Genomic DNA, 24,423 nt, shown 5'->3' on the forward strand with positions numbered 1-24,423 from the left:
GTGGGGCTCAAATCCATTGATGCTGAATGGCCATTTCTGTGCCATAGATTTTATTATAATGCATACATTCCTTTTAAGAAATATGTTCCACGTTCATTGCAATCTTTGCAAGTTCCAGATTATTAGCATTATTCCCACAGTTAATGCCCAACCGGTTGCATATACAATATCACACAAAGGAATTTGCAGGTAAATTCCCCACAGAGTAGGGAAGGTAGAAGTCAAAACTTAACCCAAGCAGATGGTCACAATTATACAAATAGTCATTTACATTCGAACACCATTTCTACAAAGGTCAGTCTATAAAGCAGTTTTATTTATTCTGTAACTGTTGGGTTCACATGATAAGAGTGAATTACAAATTACACAGCACCAATGTACACAGCACTTAAATTTGTCCAGTCAGGAAGCTTTATTACAGACAGCCACCAAACTATTTCCAGATTTAAAGCAAGTGTAAAAGTGTAGGGAGACCAGCATAAGGAGATATGCCTTTGTCATGTTTTCATTCTCTTGCTGGCTATACCATGTAAGAGAATTCCTGAAAGAAGAAAATAAGGAAAATCAAGTCACGACAACAAAATTGGGAGAACAAGAACCCAATTACCTTTATTGAAAAATATTGAGTTTAAAAGTGGTGTCAAATTGGATTGGATCTAGTGAATCAGTGACCTAGAGGCCCACTTGCCCAACCATTGAGATAGCTGCTAGCTCTAATCCTGAGCATGAGGTTACACAAGCAAGCTACACATCTTTACTTACACTAACCTGTTCTATATCTTTCATAAATACTATCTGTTGCAATTTTTGTGAACAGAAGTTGTTAATTCATTTCCACTACTCAAACTACAAAAGTCCATACATAAAATATTTAATTCCAGGAATGCTGCAAATAAATTGTAATGCCTACATTAACATAGGACGTAAGCTACTAGGCAAACATTCACGTTAATTAACTAATGTGTGTGTCTCTGATATAAAATGCACGTCAGCAAAAAGTGTTTCAAATCAACTCTGAATTAAACTGCAATTTACACCTTTCACAATGTACGTTTGGCAATGTTCAGAATCCTTCCAAAAATTATTCAATGCAAAGGTTATGCTCAAAGGCTTTCTATTTATTCTTTATAATATTTGGTCCTTATTGTGCACAATTATTGTTTCTGAATAGGACAAAAAATATATTGAATGCAACTGTCTAAACTGGTGTGGAATTCTTTCGCTAACAATTACCTGCAGCAACAGACACATTCAAAGATTCAATCCCAGGTTGCAAGCCTCTACCTGCTGGTATCGTCAGCATTGCATGACACAGGCTGCTTACATCATCAGAAAGGCCAAAACCTTCATTTCCTGTAGTTCAGGAGATAAAAACGGTTTCCATGTGTAAAATTAACTGCAACAAACTCAATGTTAAACGCAAAGCAAAAGCTAGTGATTTGGACATGTAAAAACAATGTGGTTGCTTACTGCTCCTGCCTTTCTGAAATCATTGTCTGCAATGTGTAAAGCAGTTTGCAAATCCCAATCATACTGAAAACTGAATTTAATCTGATCAACACTGACGTCCAGTGACAAAAGCACTCTGTGCCTTTGACATGCACTCTGTTCTCTTGCAGCTCATTTCAAAATGTTAAGTGAGTGTAGGCAAGAGTGTGTGTACAATATTGAAGGCTTCAACAAGGGCCAGTAAATGGCTTTGACATTTTAACTGTAGTTGTGCTGCAACCAGTGTTACATCCATGTATTTGGATATCAAATTGGAACCCAAATCACAACCTAAAATGCTGCTTTTTGGTTGATGTGCAATTATCATAATGTTGGCTCAAACATTCTAGGGAGTATTGTGCTCAGACAGCTGAAGAGCAGAACAATTTGCGCACATCAAACAACTCAGGTCAGGAATACCACAGTCAGCTGCAGGGTAAGGCTCCCTTTACTCATCTCCATTTGTTTATACATCAGAAGCAAATTGCTGCAGTCAGCTCCAATCTTTTCCCTGTAATATTTCATATCAGCACAAGGACAAACATAAAAGAAATCCAAAATTATTTACATTTCTACATTGCTTTCCATATCCGCAGGATAGTTCAAAGCACCTCATAAGTCACTTAATTACATTTGTAGTATACTAACAGTTGTAATGCAGACAATAGCAGCAGTTACACTGCAACCTAAGATCCCAGAAAAGTTGGAGATAAAGATCCAGGTAATCTTTCCTGGTGGTATTGGTTGAAGTATAGAAGTTGGCCAAGCCATCTGGAGAACTCCCCTGCTTTTCCCCGAATAGTATAATGGGATCTTATAAGTTTACCTGACGAAGCAAATAATTACTTGGTTTAACATCTAATCCAAAATACAGCAGCTCTAAGCATTTAACACTCCTTCAATACTGTCAGCCTAGATTTTGTGCTCAAGTGGTTTGAGTAAAAAATTATATCAAAGTACATACAGCTGTGACAAGCCAGTTTCATAAAATTGTACATCGAATCAGTGTACACAGAAAGCAAATGGGAACATGAGAATTAGGTGTAGGAGTAATCCACTTGGCTCCACCAGCCTGCACCACCCTTCACAAGATCATGGGTTTCTGACTATTGTATTAACTCACTTTCCTGCTTGTCTGCCACATCCTTTGTCACTCACAAATGGCACTTTTTTGTAGTTGCATCACTTTTAAAAAGGCATAAATTGTTCATATAAATTGAACAAAGAAATATTTTATGTACACGTTTTCACACAGAGTAATCCTCCGCAGTAGGGTATCATTTCATCAGGTTTGAATGTAAAGTCTAAACATTCAATTTATTGCCATACAATTTTAACTACAATTTCTGTCCAACACTTGCAAATTAAGCAGCCATTTTACGCTACCCAGAACCAGAATCGTCTGTTGCCTCCACTGGAATTCTGCACAGGGAATGACTGGTGCAAAGGTAGCCTCTGTAGACTTTCCAACGGTTCCCACTATTTGCCAGCCTTGGGCTGCTTTTGCCTGTATATAAGTTAAAGAAGACAACAGTGCTATTGTAAAATTATTTAGAAAACACTCCAAAGGTAATGTCATAATATTCAAAGTCTAAATTTCTGTTACCGTTAGTACTTGAGGTAAACTAGAAGTGCAATATATAGTCATAACTTCAAGAACTCCAGCACTAGCTTTGCTCACAGTTGGTGTTAGAGAACAACTGGAAGATAATACAAAATGAACGTTAGCAAAATAAGCAAAAACTATCCAAAGTTTCTCTGGACAATGAATCTCCATTTTGTACATTTCTTCATTTACCAAATATATGATTCACACTTAAAATATACAGCTATTGTCAGCTGTGGTGCTACTGGTTGTACTCTTACCGCTGATTCAGAAGGTTGTGAATTCAAGTCCCATTCCAGGACTGGAGTACAAAATTCAAAATTGATATATCAGTCTAGTACTGGGTTGGGCATTTAAGATAGGAATGAGGAGGAATTTCTTCTCTCAGAGAGTAGTGACTCTGTAGAATTCTTTACTGTAAAGGGCTAACGAGACTGGATCATTAAGTAGATCAATGCTGGGCTAAACAGCTTCTCAAACAGTAAGGGAATCAAGGGTTATAGGGAAAAGGCAGGGAAGTGGAATTGAGGATTTTCAAATCAGCCACGATCTCTTTGAATGGCACAGCAGACTCAATGGGCTGAATGCCCTACGTCTGCTCCTACATCCTATTGTCTTACAGTCCACAGTTCAGATAAGACATGAAATTCATGCCAAATTCTGGAGGGCAAATAAGATTTCATGGCACTATTTTTGAAAAAAAAATGTGGTTATCCAAGTAATCCTGGTAATTTTTATCCTCCCACTGACATCAAAGCAATAGATTTAGTCATGAACAACATGCTGTTTGTCGGAGCACTTGCTGTGTGAAAATTGGCTACTGCATTTCCTTTGCTACAGCAGTGACTACGTTTCTAAACTATTTCATTATCCGTAAAATGCATGGGGATTTCCTGTGGTCATGAAGGGCTCTATCTAAAAAAACCTTTCTTTTCTTTTGATTTCCAAGAATTGATAGCCCTGTGTATAGTCTGCACAATATCTTGCCTGAACTCAATGAATAATGTTCATACAAGCTCAGCACCTTCTTGAGTGCTGTGTTAAAGGTGTCACACAGCAGCTAATTTTTGTAACAAGATGTTGGAGTAGATCAGTTTTGTTTGTAACTCTTAGTATAACAGGTTACTGTTAGAGACTTGACATTAAGAAAGTGTTCACAACCTCAGAATACCAAACAAAAAGTGTTTCAGAGGTAATGATTTGCTTTTTGAAAAGCAGCATGAGAGCAGGGGAGTGTCCATTAATTATGCTTGAGCTGGGGGATGGGGCAGCATCTTTGAGGCTGAGCTGATGGGCAGAGGCTGGGGGCTCTTAACTGAGTCTCAGTCTGATAACTACCTCACTTTGTGAGGGGGGGGGGGGGTGGTGATGCCAGTTAAAGCATGACATCACAGATAACAACTATGTTATTGATGGGTGAATATGTTGCATACGTAAGGCTGAACAATAATTTGGCTAATACTGCTAAAGCCCTAAAATTACTAATGTCTATTGGGAGTAAGGAGCCTCAGCTTTTGAAGTTGTCTAGCGGGTTTAGCGACCTTGCAGCTTGTGTGAATGAGCAAATGGACGATGGCATGGGAAGCCTTTCTAGCAGGGGTAGTCAGAAAGGAATGTAATGGTAGTAGGCAACGGCATAGTTACGGAGAAAGGGTACATTTCCTGAAACTAAAAATCACACAACACCAGGTTATAGTCCAACAGGTTTAATTGGAAGCACACTAGCTTTCAGGGCGACACTCCTTCCTGAAGCTGTAAGTGAGAGTCCAGACAGCTGTGTTACCTGCTCAGTGTCAGGGTTTGGGATATCTGATTGGGACTGGACACTGATGCCAATGGCATAATTGGAGGAAAGAGATTCTGCTGAAGTAGGGATAAGAAATAGTATTATTTATATCATAAATGTATAGTAAATACACAATAATGTGTGTTTGAGCTATAACTATTACTATCACAAAGACTGGGACCCAAATATTCAAGGGCACATGACATGTAGAAATGACAGGAAGCTATGTAAATGTGAAAGGATCTGTTCATTACAGATGCCATTGGAACATTTGAGAGTGATTACCTTGTTTGAAGAGACCAGGATGTAAAGTCAGTTTGCATAAAGGTGAAAAATAATAATTTTTAAGAAATCACTCTTGAACGAATGGTACATGCCTCCACCCTGCCCACCCATCGCCCTATGGGACAGGGCACGGGAAGACATATTAGGGGATTGAGAGAAAGGTATAGCACCAATTATGGGAAATTTTAATCCACATCTAGATTGGGTTAATCAAATTGCCATTAGCAGCCTGAATGTCATGCACAGTGTTTTTGGGACAGTTTCTGACAGCAACATGTTCTAGAGCCAACTAGAGATCAGTAACCAGACCCAGAGTGGATCCAAGATTAGTTAGTTATGCAGGGGAATTGAGGAAATAAAGACAAAAGTGTCTAAAGTAAATTGGAAACTAAATTAAGTTTAGGCCAGAAGAGATATAGTGTCAAAAATAAAGTGGCCCTGGAAAAAGCACAGCAGGTCAGGCAGCATCCGAGGAGCAGGAGAGTTGATGTTTTGGGCATAAGCCCTTCATCAGGAAAAAGATTTAGTGGTGGACACTCTATAAGCTTTTTCAGAATATGGAGAAAATACACAGTTATTAAAAAAAAGGATTCTAAAGGAAGAGTGCACTAGCTTTGGTGAACTAAGGAAGTTAAAGGTAATAACAAACTGAAGGAAAGTTCTGTAGAGGTGTGGCAGTTCAGAATATTGAACAGAATACAGCAGACAAAGCATGACTATAAGATTAATAAGGAAAGAGAAATTAGAGCATAGAAAGAAACTAGCTACAAATATAACAAAGGGTAGTCCGAGATTTGAGAGGTGAAATAGGAAGGAACGCGAGAACTGGTCCTCTCAAGAACAATGGAAAATATGGAACGAGCAGATGGACTGAACATTTATCTTCTGCCTGTCTTCACTGTGGACCATACGAATGACATTCCAAAAATGATTGTGACTCAAAACGTAAAAGGGAATGAGGAACTTAAAACAATTACAATTAGTAGAGAAAGGGTGCTGAAAAAATTCTTACAGCTAAAATCTGACATGTGCCCTGGCCCTGACAGATTTCATCTTAGGGTTTTAACAGACAAGGCTGCTGAGGTAGTAGATGCGTTAGTTTTAATTTTTCTGAATTCTAGAAAATGTCCCGTCAGATTGGAAAAGAGCAAATGTGGCTCAACTGTTCAAGAAAGAAGGGTGACAGAAATCAAGAAACTGTAGGCTTGCTAACTTAACATCTGACAAAGAGAAAATGTTGGAATCGGTTAAAAAAAAGGTGACAGCAGCATACTTAGAAAATCTTAATGCAGTCAGGTAGAGTTAACACGATGTTGTGAAAGGGAAATCCCACTTCACTAATTCTTTTTGAGTTTTTTGACAAAACTACAAGCAATACAGATAAAAGTATATTGACTGTACTTAGCTTTCCATAAAGTATTTGACAAGGTGCAACATCAAAGGTTCCTACACAAACTAAGCGCTCATTGTGTATGGAGTAAAGTATTGGCAAGAATAGAGGAATGCTTGGCTAATAGAAAGCTGCGAATGGGCACAAATGGGTCATTTTCAAGTTGGCAAGATGCAACGAGTGGAGTGCCACAGTGATCATTGCTGGGGTCTCAACTATTTACAGTCTTTATCAAAGAGTTGGATGAAGGGACCAAATGTACTATAACTAAACTCGCTAATGACATAAACAAGGGTAGGAGATGAGTTGGGACGAGTACATTGTGAATCTGCTAAGGGATATAGTTAGTGACTGAGCAAAACTCTGACAGGTGGTTTATAATGTGGGAAAAGGTCCACTCTGTCAGGAAGTTTAGAAGCAACAAATTATATACATAGAGAGATTGCAGAACTCTGAGGTACAAAGAACTGTGTGTGTCTCGGTAAATTAATCATAACAAAGTTGCTATGCAAGTGATCCAGAAAGCAAATGGCACATTGTTATTTATTGCAAGGGGAAAGTAATCTCAAAGTTTTACTACAGTTGTCTATGGCATTGGTGACACATGGGGAATATTTGCAGAGTTTTGATCTCAGTAAATGCATTAAAAGCAGTTCAGAGAAGCTTCACTCAACTAATTCACTGATTCTTGAAATTGGAAGTGGAGGTGTGGTTGAGGTTGCCTTATGAGGGAAGGTTGAGCAAGCTGTGCCTGCATCCATTGCAGTTTTGAAGATCAAGAGGCGATCTTAGCGAAACACACAGGATCGGGAAGGGACTTGACAGGGTCGATGCAGAAAAGATACTTCCCATTGTGAGAAAGATAAGAAATAAAGGACATACTTTAAAAACAAATGGTCTGCCATTTCAGGTACAGTTAAGGGGGATTTCTTTCTCTGAGGGATGAGACTGTTTGGAATTCTCTTCCCCAGAGAACGCTGGATGCAACGCAACTCAATACCTTTAAGGCAGAGGTGAACAGGTTCTTCCTGAACATGGGAGTCAAAGGTTATTGGCTTGAGGCAGGAATGTGGATTTGAATTCGAATTCACAATCAGACCAGCCTTCAACTTACTGAATGTTGGAGCAAGCAAGAGAGGCTGAATGGCTTACCTCTGTTTCTAATTCGTGCTCATGTATACTGAAGTTGGTATTTGTGCACAGCAAGATCCCACAAACCACATTGAGATGGATGAAATTATGAGTTAATCTGTTTTCATGACAACAGTTGTGGGACATTATATTATTTGGAAAACTGGGAGATTTGGAAAGGCAAGGACTAATTAGGGATACTCAACATGGCTTTACACATGGGAAACTGTGTCTCACTAACTTGATTGAATTTTTTGAAGAAGTGACAAAGATTATCGATGAAGGCAGTGCAGTCAATGTTGTCTATACAGACTTCAGCAAAGTGTCTGTCAAGGTTCCACACAGTAGACTGGTTAGTAATGATAGATCACATGGGATCTGGGGGACCTAGCTAGTTGGATACAAAATTGGCTTGATGGTAAGGAACAGAGAGTAGTTGTAGAGGATTGCCTTTCTGACTAGAGGCTGGTGACTAGCAGTGTGCTGCACAGATCGTTCTGGGTCCACTGCTTTGTGAATGCAGGAGATATGGTTAGTAAGTTTGCAGATGACACCAAAATAGATGGTATAGTGGACAGTGAAGAACATTAAGTCAAAGTACAATGAGACCTTGACCAGATGGGCCAGTAGATCAAAGAATGGAAGTTGGAGTTTAATTTTGATAAATGTGAGGAGATGCATTTTGGCAAGGCAAATCAGAGCAGGACTTATACAGTTCATGGTCGGGCCCTGGGCAGTGTGGCTGAACAAAAAGACCTAGGGATGCAGGTGCATAGTTCCTTGAAAGTGGAGTCATAGGTAGACAGGATAGTGAAGGAAGTGTTTGGCACGCTTGCCTTCATTGGTTAGAACACTGAGTATAGGAGTTGGGATGTCATGTTGCGGCTGTACAGGACATTGGTAAGGCCACTTTTGGAATACTGCATACAATTCTGGTCACCCTTCTATAGGAAAGATGTTGATAAGCTTGAGAGGGTGCAGAAAACATTTACAAGGATATTGCCAGGACTGAAGGATTTGAATTATAGGGAGAGGCTCAATTGGCTGGGGCTTTTTTTTCCCCTGGAGAGTCAGTGATGTGACCACAGAGCTTTATAAAATCATGAGGTGCATGGGTAGGGTGACTAGCCAAGGTCCTTTTCCTATGGTGGGGGAGAACAATACTAGAGGGCATACATTTGAGGTGAGAGGGGGAAGATTTAGAAAGGACCAGAAGGGTAACAGTTTCATGTTGAGGCGGGTACAATTACAACATTTAAAAGGCACCTGGATGGGTATACGAACAGGAATGGTTTACAGGGATATAGGCCAAATGCTGGCAAATGGGACAAGGTCTGGTCAGCACGGACGAGTTGGACCGAAGGGTCTCTTTCCTTACTGTATGACTCTATTCCTTAAAAGACTGTATGACATTTTCCATATCTGTGATGCCTCAGTTTTACATTTCATCGACAATATAACAATTCTGATACTGTGGTATTCCCTCCATATTACACTCAAGTGGTTTTCCAGATGACGTGGTTAAGTCCTGCAATGGGACTTGAGTCTACATCTTTCAAATCTAGAGGCAAGAGTATTTTCAGTGAGAATAGTTGCCACTTTGTTAGCAGTAAATGGATCAATACAACATGTTCAAAATTACCAGCCAAACACTTCAGGGGAACAGATTTTATTCAGTTTATGGCCATAAATCTGTCTCCTGTTGAGACCAGTCCTGGTCATTTCACATTGCAAATTATATTATAACAATGCAACATACCAAAATAAATATGTTTTAGAATGAGTATAATAATTTGCTGAAAATATTTTCAATAAATGACCTGTATAATATCAATAACACGTGGATATAGTTTAAATAAAACAGTATCAGTTGCTGACATCACTGTGATTCATCGCAGGTCAATCATTTCAAAATATCTTCACCAATTTAATTTTTTTCACTAACACTCACTCAACACAAAAAATGACATTCATGCAGATGGATACCAGACCAGCCCTGAGAACTCAAATTCAAAAACAATTTTGCTCCTAATTTATTTGTAGATTTTCAATGACAAAGAAAATTGTTTATCTGACCTCACTGTTACAAAGTATACATGGACACCCCTAAAATGGGACAATGCCACCTTGACAACAAGTCTTGCCGGTATTCCTTAAATAACTTTTGAACCAGTTCAGTCGGCAAAGGGGGTTGGAGAAGACGCCTTTCTTACTTAATAAACAGGGTTTGAGTGCCACCTGCTGGACAATTTTGTGAAAGCAGACACAGCATTTACAACATGTACATCAAAAACTAATGAGATGCTTATTGGTATAATTTATAAAAGATCTAAACATCTGTTTTCTTTCAAAAAGCTATTCTTGTGATAAAAGTACTATAGATGCTCTCAGTAAATAACTAATTTAAAATACCCTATCCCAAGATTACTCTTGATTTAACGTTTATTCACAACAGTTGAATGAATCGCAGAGATGTCAAAACCGGAGGATCCATTTAAAAGATCATCATTCCTCCTGGCACTAAAGCTTTATGTTTCCATCTTCGGTCGCCCAATTAAACAAGAATTTGATTTATTAATGTTTGGTTTTCATTTATTTTGTGATAATCTTTAAATACCAATTACATTTCACAGATTGTGCTCAACAGCGATTTAAAACGTAATACACCCAAGGCTAATCAATAGTTAACTTCAAATATAAGGGCTCATAGTTACCTGTTTTGCTGACTTACAAGAACAAGATCCACTCCAAGAAAGTAAGCTGAACGAAGCACAGCTCCCATGTTCATGGGATCCTGGATTCCTTCCAATGCCAGCCACAAAATCGGTTTGTCACTGTGTTCAAACTCAGAACCATCAATATCTGTTGAAGAGCATTGATCATATTTCACATAGTCCAGGGGTGTCACCTCAAGACAAATACCTTGGTGAACATGGTTCTCACATAGCCTGTCAAGAACCTTTCTCATCACCTGATGTACTGGCACTCCGATTTCCCTTACTCGCTGATAGATTTGCTGCATTTCAGCTCGCTGACTTCGATTTTCTTTCACAAACAGTCTGAAAATCTTTCTACGCAATTGGGAAAGGGCCAGGTTACAAGGTGCAATGCCAAACAATATCTCTGAATTTGGCTCTCTTTCAATGAATGGAGAAATCTTTGATATTTTTCTTTTAGTAAAATCATCATTTCTAAGGTTGAGAAATTCCAAGTTGCGGACATGACTAGGTTTCAAGTTCAATTGTGTATGTATGACTTTAGAAGGGTTTTGAGATGGCAAAATAAAACTAGCATTATTTCGTTTTCTTGAAGTTCCAGTGGAAAGATTCATTGCTGGTCTTTTTATCATTTTCAATGTAGCAGACCCGTGGAAGTTCTTTGGGAACTCAGTTAATCTCTCTGCATTACCTTTAACATCCAAGTCTGCCTTATTGAAGTCGTGTTCATGACTCTTACTTGACTTTAATGTCTTCTCAGATTTAACTGTGGGCTTCTGTTTGACTGATGTACTGTCGTCGGATATTTCCCTTTTGCAGCTATAACGACGAACAAACCATAACCAGGAAAACTGCCTGAGACTCTTCCTCAGGCACCTGGCAGCTTCGTTTGACATAACAGATAACATTGCTGCCTGTTTTAAAAACTCCACCTGTCAAAAGCAAATTGTTTCTGTCAAGCCACTATATATACAAATACTCTTTGCTGAAAGAACAGTGACAGCCCAGTAAGTAAATGCATCACTAAATGTAGTACCCAAATCATATTATCTAGAAGGCCCAAGGTTTGATTTCTTGTCTGTGCAGACAATTCATTTCAACCAGTAATTTGGATGTAGCAAGCTGACTCATGCTCTTAGCTGGGAAGGTTAAAGTGGCTAGTTACCATTCCAATGACAATTTAGTGCTTGGTGCTACCCAATGTACACAGAGAGAGAACTTTAGGTGGGAATAAAGTCTTGCTTTGCATACAATGCCTAAAAAAGTAAAATACCCTCAAATAGTTACTAGTCTGCCACATAAAGTAGCAACCAAGAAAGCAATTAGCACGCAGGGATTGCCCTCCAGTGTCAATCAGGGCAGACTAACACTGCAATAGAGTTGTTTTTCCTCGGGGGGAAGTAGAGAAAGAAAGAAGAGAGTTTAGATTCCAAATAAGAATGACAATATATCATAAGAAACTACAAAACAGGACCAAGAGCAACCATCAGCCACTTGAGTCTGTCCTGCCATTCAATAAAATCACTGTTGATCTTCTATCACAATGCTACTTTCCCAACTGATCCATATATCCATCTGTTCTCTTGTATCCAAAAATCTATTGCTTTCAACAATAAATATACTCAATAAGTGAGCATTAATATACCATTGGGATAGGACATTTCTAAAATTCACAACCATCAGAGTAAATAATGGCTAACCCTAAATAAGAAACTCTTTATTCTGAAACTATGCACTCTGTTTCCAGACACGTTAACATCAAAAACAGCTCTCGATTCTTTGTATATTTGACTGAGGTCACCTCACAATCTTCTAAACTGAGAATGTTGGCTCATTCATCTTACCAAGGTCAATAATCTCACACGTGCCCACATTAATCTCCACTTACTACCTCTTGCCCACACACAATATCTGTCCATAAGCCCTTTCAAATACTGTGTAGGACTGTCATTCCCAAGGCTGATCAAGTAGGTCAATTTCCCTGACAGATCTGATTTTAAGTCTAGGGATTGAGGGGCAGTGCAAGAATGCAACAGATTCAAGCCCCCTGGCCCAGGTGGTCACAAAGACAATTAAGTCTGAAAGTGTGTTTCTCTTAAATATTAAGCCCTTTAGCCCTCATTAACCCCTCCACCTATTTCCCATCCTAACCTGATAATCTGTCAATTTAGTATTCTAACCAACACCAGGCCATTTAGCACCCCATTCTAATTCAGATAATGATTGCTTTCCACAACCTAGGATCAATAATGGTAGAATGATACCTTCAAGAGTATTGTCAACAAACAGCTAGAACAACTTTTTTTTTCAAACTCTTACTGATACAGGCAGTATTTGTTTTTATTTAGATTCCAAGGCTTTTTAAAAATTAAATTAATTAGTATTTTGGTGACCTCTCACTGACACGGGCAGACTGTTTTTATTTTATATTTTAAAAGGGCTGAGAATTCAAACAACTGATTGGTAGCTCAAGAACAGATGCAGTTAAAATGAGACAAACTCTAAGTTTTGCTGTAAACTGCAAAATGGGTTGGCAGAGGCAGCGGTGACAGTGGCTGGTGATGATCCTGAAATTTGACAAAAGTTTCCTTGGCAATGGAGGAAATCTGGGGCCAATCACATCAGAAATGGAACGGTCTGGCTTAGCCCAAAAAGGCGCAAAGAATGATTGAATTAGCATTGACAGAATGTCATTCAGGAAAAGAGGGAAGGTTAAAACAATGGTTTTGATTTTTCCAGGTGTTGGAGAAAATTCTGGCCTATCCAAGACTTGGCATTGGATAACCAGTCTGAAAACAAAGAGGGAGTGGAGAGGGATTGTACTTGGTGAAGGTTAGGTAGAATTGTGTGTCACCAATATATAGTTGTAAACTGACTTGATGCATTTGCATAATGTTGGAATGTAGATGAGGAAAAGGGAGAGCTAGATTCATGGCAAACACCAGAGAAAGTGTGGGTGTGGGAAAAGGAGCTAACACAGGAAATTCTCCACATATAATTAGATGGCCAAAACGGTAAAGAAAGGAAAGGCAGTGGAACTGAGCTGTCCAATAGATGATGCACTGTGCTCTCAACCATTTCAAAGGCTGAAGAGAGGTGAAGAAGAAAAGGAGGAGAAAGTGCATGTAGCACAGTAACAACCAGATGATAACTTTTGATTTTGTTCGGGGTCATTTTAGTGCTGCAAAGAAAGGCAGGTGCAGGTTTGGGAGGTGCTAAAAACTGCATCCTTAAGTCATAATTATCTATAGCCCAGAAAAAGGCCTTTTAATCCTTTGTGTCCGTGCCAGTCAAAAACAACTACCTAACTATTCCATCCCATTTTCCAGCACTTGACCCAAAGCCTTGTATGCTTTGGCATCACAAGCGCACATCTAAGTACTTATTAAACATTGAGGGTTTTGCCTCTATCATACTTACAGGCTGTAAATTCCAGATTTCCACCACCCACTAGGTGGAAAAAAAGATTCCTCACATCTCCTCTAACCTTTTAAGACGATAACAAACAGGAGCAGAAGTTAGGCCATTCAGCCCATCGAGTCTGCTCCACTATTCAATCATGGCTGATACGTTTCTCAACCCCATTCTCCTACTTTCGCCCTTGATTCCCTTACCTTTAAACTACGCCCTGGTTAATGACTCCTCCATCAAAGAGAAAAGTTTCTGTCTATCCTATCTAAACCCTTCAAAATTTTACACATTTCAATGATATCCTCCTCAATCACTTCTGCAAAGAAACCAATCCCAGTCTGTCCAATCTCTTCATAACTGAAACTCTCCAGCCCAACATTTTGTTAAATCTCCTCTGAACCAGTGCCTTCCTCTCCTCACATTCCTCCAATAATTTTCAGTCCAGAACTGCACATAACACTCTAGCTCTAGTTTTCTAGAGTTCCAGCATCACCTCCCAGCTCTTAAACTCTTATGCCTTGCCTTCTTAACCACTTTATCCACCTATCTTAACACATTAAAGGGACCGGTGTATACACACAATCCCCAAAGTCACTCTGATCCTTGGTACTTCCTAGAGTTCAAACATTCATTGTGTATCCCTCTGCTTTGGTTGTTCTGTCCAAGTGCATCACCTCACATTTATCCCGTTTTCCACTGATTAGCCTATATTTTCCTATAACCTCATTATTAAGCAGCCCAGCAGTTTTTGTATCATCTGCAAAATTACTGATCTCGAAAGAAACAGGAGATTGGAGAAGTTGGGAAATGGGATACTTTACATATCATCTTGTTTACATGTGACATGAAGACAGCATCTGCCAACTGCAGAAAACTCAAAGAACCAGGACAGTGCTGGTTTTTCGTGAGGCACCATGGTAACTTTGTCAAAATAGATCACATGTCCTGGCTTTCCACCGTTTTCTCAATATAAACTGGGAATGGGAGACAGAAATCTATGCTGAAAATGTGTTGCTGGAACAGTGCAGCAGGTCAGGCAGCATCCAGGGAACAGGAGAATCGACGTTTCGGGCATAAGCCCTTCTTCAGGCTTATGCCCGAAACGTCGATTCTCCTGTTCCCTGGATGCTGCCTGACCTGCTGTGCTTTTCCAGCAACACATTTTCAGCTCTGATCTCCAGCATCTGCAGACCTCACTTTCTCCTCCAGACAGAAATCTATGTCAAACTCTGTCCTTCTTCCCATAACCACTAATCACATTGTGTGTGGCAGACCTTTATCAACCTCCTGAGCTTTCCAAGGGGAGCCATCACAAGTTTTTCATTGTCCACAGTTTGATTGTGGACGATGCCTCTTAAAACATTTATTGTAATAGGATTGCCAACTTTCGCTGGGTAAATCCCAGCGATGTCAACACGTGGCTTTCCACTGCCTGTCCCACAGACTCCTGCTATTTACTCAAACAACATTTTGATCGTTAAAAATCACACAACACCAGGTTATAGTCCAACAGGTTTATTTGGAAGCACTAGCTTTCGGAGCGCCGCTCCTTCACCGGATGTTCGTCACCTGATGAAGGGGCGTCGCTCCGAAAGCTAGTACTTCCAAATAAACCTGTTGGACTATAACCTGTTGTTGTGTGATTTTTAAGCTTTGTGCAGCCCGGTCCAACACCGGCTCCTCCAAATCATAACACGTTAATCAACCCAGACTCTGACCTTTGAGATATTTTCTCATGAACCCAGGAACAGGTGGAACTTGAACCTAGGATTCCTGGCTCAGAGGCAGGTACACTACCACTGCGCTGCAACATCCTTTAATGTTGACTATTGAAACTCTGGTTAATTATCCAGAACAGGGCAGCAAGGTAACGGTGTTCGTAGGCGATAAAGACATTAATTAATAAATAATACATCCGGTGAAGTCAGCAGCCGGGACAGCTGCAGTAAAATGCAAAGGCCTGAACTTACTATTTAAATGTTTGTGGGGTTTAGGGAACACTTTAGTTCCGCCACCCAGTCCATGAGGATTGATCAAACTGCTCCTCCGGCCGTTGGCCGACTCTCCCTCTCTCGGAGAAACCGCCCGCCGAGCAGCGCCAGCGCCGGGGGAAGGGGGGGCACGCGGCCCCCTCGCGCTGCAGCCACGTGACATTTTCCACCATTACTCCCCTAGGCCCTGGTTACCTAGCAACCATCCCGGACCGCGACCGGAACCGGAAATTCCGCTCCTGACACCGCGCAACCCGGAAATCACCTTCCTGACACCCTACTACTCTCAGCGTCTTCCATGCAGCTGGAGTGTCCCAGTCACACTCTTTCATGTTGCTTCCCCACTCCACTTCGGTTAGGTTCAGATGTTGAGCTGGGCCCATCACCGAAGATTTCAAATTTTCTACACCACTTTTGGTTTGTACAAGTTAAAAAAGATCACACAACAGCAGGTTATAGCCCAACAGGTTTAATTGGAAGCACTAGCTTTCGAAGCGCCGCTCCTTCATCAGGTGGTTGTGAAGGACACAGTTGTAAAACACAATTTATAGCAAAAGTTTACAGTGTGATGTAACTGAAATTATACCTTGAAATTATACCTTGATTGTCTGTTGAATCTTTCATCTGTTCAAATACCGTGATACTTTCACTTCTTTGCTAACACCAATTGTTAGTTTACCTGAGAATGAAACTTTTAAAAACGTTTTGTGATTTACACATGAAAAAAGTGAAACTATCATGGTATTCCAACAGATGAAAAACTCAACAAACAAGGTATTTTTCAATGTATAATTTCAGTTACATCACACTATAAACTTTTGCTATAAAGTCTGTCTTACAATTGTGTCCTCCCACAACCACCTGATGAAGAAGCTGCACTCCGAAAGCTAGTGCTTCCAATTAACCTGGTGTTGTGTGATTTTTAACTTTGTACACCCCAGTCCAACACCGGCATCTCCAAATCTTTTGATTTGGTTTGATATTTTCCTCATTGAAGGTACTGAAATGTTGGCCCTGCACGTATGTCCTTACAGTGACACATCCCACTCAGCGTGGAAATTCCCCGTCCTATGGAAAAGACAACTACCATCAACTACCTACACCTCTTGGCAAGGTTTGAGAAGATTTGTAGCTCAGGTTGAGGTTCTGGATGCAGGTTTGCTCGCTGAGCTGGAAGGTTCATTTCCAGACGTTTCATCACCCTACTAGGTAACATCTTCAGTGGGCCTCCAGACAAAGGTTTGCCCAGGGGCCACTGAAGATATTATTTAGGTGACGAAACGTCTGGAAATGAACCTTCCAGCTCAGTGAGCAAACCTGCTTCCAGTATCTACATCTCATTTTATAAATTATCAGATCATCTCTCAACCTCCTATCCTCCAATGAAAAACATCCCAGGCGTGAAAGTAAGGACAGCAGATGCTGGACATCAGAGTCAAGATTAGAGGGGGTCTGGAAAGGCATAGCAGGTCAGGCAGCATTAGAGCAGGAAAATCGACGTTTCAGGCAAAAGCCCTTCATCAGGAACGAGGCTGAGAGCCTCCAGGGTGGAGAGAGAAATGGGAGGTGGGTGGGGCTGGGTAAAGGTAGCTAAGAGTACAATAGGTGGGATGGAGGTGGGGATGAAGGGGATAGGTTGGAGAGGAGTGTAGAGCGGATAGGTGGGAAGGAAGATTGGCTGGTAGGACAAGTCATGAGGATGGTGCTGAGCTGGCAGGTTGGAACTGTAGTAAGGTGGGGGGAGTGGAAATGAGGAAACTGGTGAAGTCCACATTGATGCCCTGGGGTTGAAGTGTTCCAAGGTGGAAGATGAGGCGATCTTCCTCCAGGCATCGGGCAGTGAGAGATGGTCCAGGTGGAGGCGGCCCAGGACCTGCATGTCCTCGGCAGAGTGGGAGGGGGAGCTGAAATGTTTGGTGGGGTTAATTGGTGCGGGTGTCCTGAAACAGATACAATAAATGACATTTGTGAATATGCAGGTGAAACCTTGTGAATGTGGAAGGCTCCTTTGGGGCCTTGAGCGGAGGTGAGGGGGGGGGAAGGTGTTGTAATTCCTGCAGTGGCAGGGGAAGGTGGATTGTTGGGGGGTCGTGGATCTGACCAGGTAGTCACAGAGGGAACGGTCTTTGCGGAAAGCGGATAGGGGTGGGGAGAGAAATATATCTCTGGTGGTGGGGTCCATTTGTAGGTGGCGAAAATGTCGGTGGATGATGCGGTTTATGCCAAGGTTGGTGGGGTGGAAGATGAGGACCAAGAGGGTTCTGTTCTTGTTGCGGTTGGAGAGGTGGGGTTTGAGGGTGGAGGTGTGGGACGTGGATGAGATGCATTGGAGAGCATCGTCAACCACGTGGGAGGGAAAATTAGTCTTTAAATAAGGAGACCATCTGGTGTGTTCTCTGGTGGAACTGGTCCTCCTGGGAGCAGATATGACAGAGGCAGAGGAATTGGGAATACGGGATAGCATTTTTGCAGGAGGTAGGGTGGGAAGAGGTGTAATCCAGGTAGCTGTGGGAGTCATTGGGTTTGTAAAAAAATGTCAGTGTTGAGTCAGTCGTCACTGGAGAGGTCCAGGAAGGTGAGGCAGGTGTCAGAGATGGTCCAGGTGAAGTTAAGGACAGGGTGGAATGTGTTGAAGTTGAAGAACTGCTCAACCACCTTGCAGGAGCACATAATGGCATTGATGCAGTCATCAGTGTAGTGAAGGGGGGTGGAGTGGTGCTGGTGTAACTACGGAAGACTGACTGTTCTACATAGCCAAAGAGACAGGCATAGCTGGGGCTTTGGCTACCATGTTCATCTGGAGGGAGTGGGAGGACTCGAAGGAGAAATTGTTGAGGGTGAGGACCAATTCAGCCAAACAAATAAGAGAGTGTCAGTGGAAGGGTACTGGTGGGAACGTTCGGGAGAGGAAGAAACAGAGGGCTTGGAGGCCCTGCTCATGGCAGAGGGAGGTGTAGGGGGATTGATAGTCCAGGGTGAAGATGAGGTGTTGGGGGTCAGGGAAACAGAAGTCCTGTAATTGGAAGACAAGGGTGGTGTCTCAAACATATGTGGGGAGTTCCTGGACTAGGGGGGGATAGGACAGTATCGAGGTAGGTGGAGATGAGTTCGGTGGTGCAGGAGCATCCTGAGACAATGGGTCAGGCGGGGTGGTCAGCTTTGTGGATCTTGGGAAGGAGGTAGAATTGGGCGGTGCGGGGTTCCCAGACTACGAGGTAGGAAGCTATGGGTGGGAGATCTCCTGAGGTGATGAGGTTGTGTATGGTCTGGGAGCTGATGGTTTGGTGATGGGGGGAGTGGTAGGAGGAGGTGTCTTAGAGTTGGCACCTGGCTTCAGCGGTGTAGAGGTAAGTGCACCAAACTACCACTGCACCCCTTTTATCCACTGGTTTGATGGCGAGGTTGGGGCCTATCCACCCTTTAAAACTCAAACCTTGCATACCCAGCAATCTGTTCTGAACCTTCTCCAGCATGATAATACCCTTCCTATTAACTGGATGGCCAAAACCAGACAGTAATCCAAAGGAGGCCTTGCCAATGTCTTGCACAACCTAAACATAATTTCCTTATTCCTATACTCAAAAGGACTAAGCAATGAAGGCAAGTGTGCCAAACACCTTTTCAACCAGCCTGTCTATGAGACAAACTTTAAAGAATTATATACCTGAACCCTTAGGTCCTTCTGTTAGATTAGATACCTTTATTAGATTCCCTACAATGTGGAAACAGGCCTTTCGGCCCATCTAGTCCACACCAACCCTCCGATTAGTAACCCACCCAGACCCATTTCCCTCTGACTAATGCACTTGGCACTATGGGCAATTTAGCATGGCCAATTCACCTAACCTGCACATTTTTGGACTGTGGGAGGAAACCCACGCAGACACGGGAAGCATGTGCAAACTCCACACGGACAGTAACTCAAAGTTGGAATCGAACCTGGGACCCTGGTGCTGAGGCTAACCACTGCCCCATCATGCCACCCCAACATAGTGTTCTACAACACTACCCAAAAGGAGAAAGTGAGGACTGCAGATGCTGGAGATCAGTCAAAACATATGGCATAGAAAAGCACAGCCTGTCAGGCAGTGTCCGAGGAGCAGGAGTCAATGTTTCTAGCATAAGCTCTTCATCTCCTGCTCCTTGGATGCTGCCTGACCAGCTGTGTTTTTCCAGCACCACACTTAGCACTACCCACCACACTTTGTAAATCTTAGAAAACTCCTTCACTGTCTACAGTGACAATTTGTGTCCTCCACAAACTTAACCACACCTTCGATATTCATTCAAATCATTTATATAAATGACAAACAAAAGAGGTCCCAGAACCGATCCGTGTGGAACACTGTTGGTCACAGGCCTCCAGTCTGAAAAGCAACCCCTCACCATTACTCTTGTCTCCTGCCATTAAACCAATTACAAAGCCAATTGGCAAGCTCACCCCAAAACCCATGTGACCTAACTTTTCTAGCTAGTCTACCATGCAGAACCTTGTTAAAGGCTCTACTAAAATCCAAATAAACGTCTACTGCTCTGCCAATTTTTGGTAACTTTCTCACAAAAGTTAAGTTTGAGAGATGCTATTTTCCTTGCACAAAACCATATTGACTATCTTAATCAATTTTTGCCTCTCTAAATGTCCGTAAATCCTATCTTTTTATAATCACCTCCAACAATTTACCCACAACCAAAGAAAGACTGACAGGTCTATAATTTCCCAGTTTCTCTTTACAACCCTTCTTAAAGAAAGGTACATTAGCCACCCTCCAGCCATCAGGCACCGCATAATTATGGATGATGCAAATATTTCTGCAAGGAGCTCTCGTAATTTCCTCTCACTTCCTACAACTGGGATATGTTAGATCAAGTCGCAGAGATTTATCCATCTTTATATTATCTAAGACCTCCCAAACTTCCTCTTCTCTAATGTGAACTGTTTTTTATCTGCTTTCTCTAGACTCTACTTCTTCATTAACACCATCAAGGTTCCCATTTTCTTTACCCCAAATAGGATGCTGCATATTATGCATTACCCGCTCACTCAGTGGGATGTTTCTGGTGATTAATAACCTGGAATGGTGGACCAGTAGTGAGCTAGCTCTGGTCCGTTTAATCAATTATTGATCTGGATGTTTGGAGCTGCTAAGCTTGACTATCAACCACCAAGACTCCCAAAGTGAGCCTCAGTTTAATTGTACACTAGACACCGAATCTATAGACAGACAATAGGTGCAGGAGTAGGCCATTCTGTCCTTCAAGCCAGCACCACCATTCATTAGGATCATGGCTGATCATCCTCAATCGTATCCTGTTTCTGTCTTATCCCCATAACCCTTGATTCCACTATCCTCAAGAGCTCTATCGACAGCTCTTTCTTGAAAGAGTCCAGAGACTTAGCCTCCACAGCCTTCTGGGGCAGAGCATTCCACACACTCACCACTCTGGGTGAAGACGTTTCCCCTCAACTCTGTTCTAAATGGCCTAACCCTTATTTTTAAGCTGTGTCCTCTGATTCGGGACTCACCCATCAGCAGAAATGTGCTTCCTGCCTCCAGAGTGTCCAATCCTTTAATAATCTTATACATCTCAATCAGATCCACTCTCAGCCTTCTAAACTGAAGCGTATACAAGCAAAGTCACTCCAATCTTTCAGCATAAAATAATCCCGCCATTCCGGAAACTGACCTCGTGAATCTACACTGCACTCCCTCAATAGCCAGAATGTCTTTCCTCAAATTTGGAGACCAAAACTGCGCACAGTATTCCAGGTGCGGTCTCACCAGGGCCCTGTACAGCTGCAGAAGAACCTCTTTGCTTCTATACTCAATTCCTCTTGTTATGAAGGCCAGCATGCAATTAACTTTCTTCACTGCCTGCTGTACCTGCATGCTTGCTTTCATTGATTGATGTACAAGAACACCTAGATCTCATTGTACTGCCCCATTTAGGTAGTAATCTGCCTTCCTGTTCTTGCAACCAAAGTGGATAACCACACATTTATCCACATTAAACTGCATCTGCCATGCATCTGTCCACTCACCTCGCCTGTCCAGGTCTCTCTGTAATCTCCTAACATCCTCCTCACATTTCACCCTGCCACTCAGCTTTGTATCATCAGCAAATTTGCTAATATTACTTTTAATACTATAATCTATATCATTAATGTACATTGTAAAAAGCTGCGGTCCCAGCACTGATCCCTGTGGTACCCCACTGGTCACTGCTTGCCATTCCGAAAGGGAGCCGTTTATCACTACTCTTTGTTTCCTGTCAGCCAACCAATTTTTAATCCAAGTCAGTATTTTGCCCCCAATACCATGCGCCCTAATTTTGCTCACTAGCCTCCTATGTGGGACTTTATCAAAGGCTTTCTGAAAGTCCAGGTACACTACATCCACTGGATCGCCCTTGTCCATCTTGAGTTACATCAAAAAATTCCAGAAGGTTAGTCAAGTATGATTTCCCCTTCATGAATCCATGCTGACTCTGACCCATCCTGTTACTGCTATGTGGTAGAACATTAAAAGTTTGTGACTACTGCCAGATTTCGTATGCCAAACATTCTTCAGCTAAATGAGCTGAATCTAAAATGCTACCAGAGGCACATCTATAGTGAAACAGTCTGCCAAGGTAATGACAGGTAGGCTAGTTAGCTTGCCTGGAAACTACCACAAACTCAGTCCGAAGTCTTTTACTTGGAAAGTTACAGGAATACAATGCCAGAAAATCTCAGCAATTAAGGGGAAACTGTAGAATTTGTATGACCCAAAATTTAAACTAACATTAGGAATTTATAGCCACTGACACTGCTATTCAGCAGAAACGCATGAATGAATATGCAATTTTTTTGAATGTCCAAAAGACATCCACAAACCTATTATATTTCCTCCCTACACCTTGCCACCTTTTCCCCTAAAAGGTGCTCTTCAAAATTCAATTGTAACCAAGCTTTTAGTCATCTTTTTCTGTTGTGGCTTGGTGTCAACTTTTATTTGACAACACTCCAATGACACTTACTAGGGTGCAATTTAAAGTCACGATAATTGAACTTGTGCCATTCAAAGCAATAATAAAACAGGCCTGAAATGGAGACAAAGAATCATTAAAACACTTATGATCTGTAACAAAATAAATATCAGCCATTTCAAGTGAACAGAAAATTAGTCCTTTCTTTACCTGCAATGAGCATCAAGACTATGGACTGACACACTTGTATGAAATCAAGGACCTCAGCATTCACTATAGTTAGTGTATCATGCATTATATAAGATTAACTGAATAGGACCCTGCTGCATCATGCAAGTCTTATGAACTATTCGTCAACCTAGTTTTAATTCACCATAACCTGAAAAGGGCATTTTAGGGATTGGCAAATGTTAGTTTGCCAGGAATGCCTATATACCTTGAAGGAAAATTTAAAATGAACACATTGTAACGTTGTCATTAAATTAGCATATTATGATTTACATGTACGTAATTGATATTTTTGAAATACTTTGTATTCATGCAGGATTCAGATACTTCATAGATTAGATTCTCTATAGTATGGAAACAGACTCTTCGGCCGAACCAATTCACAACAACCCAGACCCATTTTCCTCTAACTAATTGACCTAACACTATGGGGCAATTTAGCATGGCCAATTCACCTGATCTGCACATCTTTGAACTGTGGGAGGAAACCCACGCAGACACGGGGAGAATGTGCAAACTCCACACAGACACCAGAGGCTGGAATCAAACCTGGTACCCTGGTGCTATAAAGCAGCAGTGCTAATCACTGAGCCATTGTGCCGATGACAAGAGATTTGGTGAAATCTTTCTCTTCCATAGTCACTGTTTTAATCAGATCCTTTCCCCTTGTACCCACTTCTCCAATTGGCCCCTTCCCCCACCCTGTTTCTCCATTTCCCCCCCTCGAGACTTGGATGTTTGCAATTTGTTTAGACTTACTAGTCACTAGACCACTTCTAGCATCAAGTGGCTGGGATCATTCTTGGCCAATATTTGGATTTGTAGTGGTGGGGAGGGGAATGTCTTTGTGCCAGGAGTTCAAGTTCAGGCCCTGGGAGCTCAAAACCTACAGGCCAGGGGATTCAGCATCTCATCACTGGATGCTTGAGGGTGGAATGTTGCCAAGACCATGGTTGGAGTCTTCCTTCCTTCTGAGATTGGGGAATCACAATATCAGGAACAGTGCTGAGCACTAAGTGAGAAGATCCTGCTATTTTCTGTCACTGATAGCAATTCCTGAAGCAAAGGCTGCATCAGAATAACACATCAGCACAGGGAAGCACACCCAGACTGTGCAAGTGAACAGTACCATCTCCTAATTACTGAAAGCAAGTCAAAACCAAGTCAGAATTGACAGATTTAAAACAGGTGCAGCTCAAGCCAGAGAGGAGTTTTTTTTTTCCATAAAAGTGTTATTCCATGATCTAAAAGTCAAATCTACCAAACACAAATTTCTTATCCCCGAGAATATTACTTTGGTCAGTGTCCAATCAGGATATGAAGGAAAGCCTGGTTAAGTGAATGAGTATTAAGGGCTTTAAAGGAGGTGCAGAGCACAGGCTATTGTAATATTAGATTAGGTTACGTAGTTGGGAAAAAGGAAA

At 41.5% G+C, this 24,423-nt stretch overlaps 1 protein-coding gene across 2 annotated transcripts; it reads right to left on the reverse strand.

The window, feature by feature from the left end:
- Positions 1 to 295: 295 nt before the first annotated feature.
- mrm1 (mitochondrial rRNA methyltransferase 1 homolog (S. cerevisiae)) lies at positions 296 to 23,666 on the reverse strand. Of its 2 annotated transcripts, none has more exons than XM_043718477.2 (6): positions 22,823 to 23,666; positions 10,401 to 11,335; positions 3,095 to 3,188; positions 2,875 to 2,995; positions 1,234 to 1,353; positions 296 to 541 (listed from the first exon to the last, which is right to left on the reverse strand). In XM_043718477.2, exons 1-6 carry the CDS (start codon positions 22,946 to 22,948, stop codon positions 498 to 500), a joined length of 1,440 nt encoding a protein of 479 aa, XP_043574412.2. In that variant the 5' UTR covers positions 22,949 to 23,666; the 3' UTR covers positions 296 to 497. The 2 variants fall into 2 exon arrangements, with proteins under 2 accessions (XP_043574412.2, XP_043574414.2); XM_043718479.2 differs by lacking the exon at positions 22,823 to 23,666 and adding an exon at positions 15,785 to 15,921.
- Positions 23,667 to 24,423: the final 757 nt, after the last annotated feature.

This window comes from Chiloscyllium plagiosum, unplaced genomic scaffold (genome assembly GCF_037043375.1).
Source record: "Chiloscyllium plagiosum isolate Xiang-an unplaced genomic scaffold, Cpla_swu_hap1 HiC_scaffold_31, whole genome shotgun sequence".
NCBI lineage: Eukaryota > Metazoa > Chordata > Chondrichthyes > Orectolobiformes > Hemiscylliidae > Chiloscyllium > Chiloscyllium plagiosum.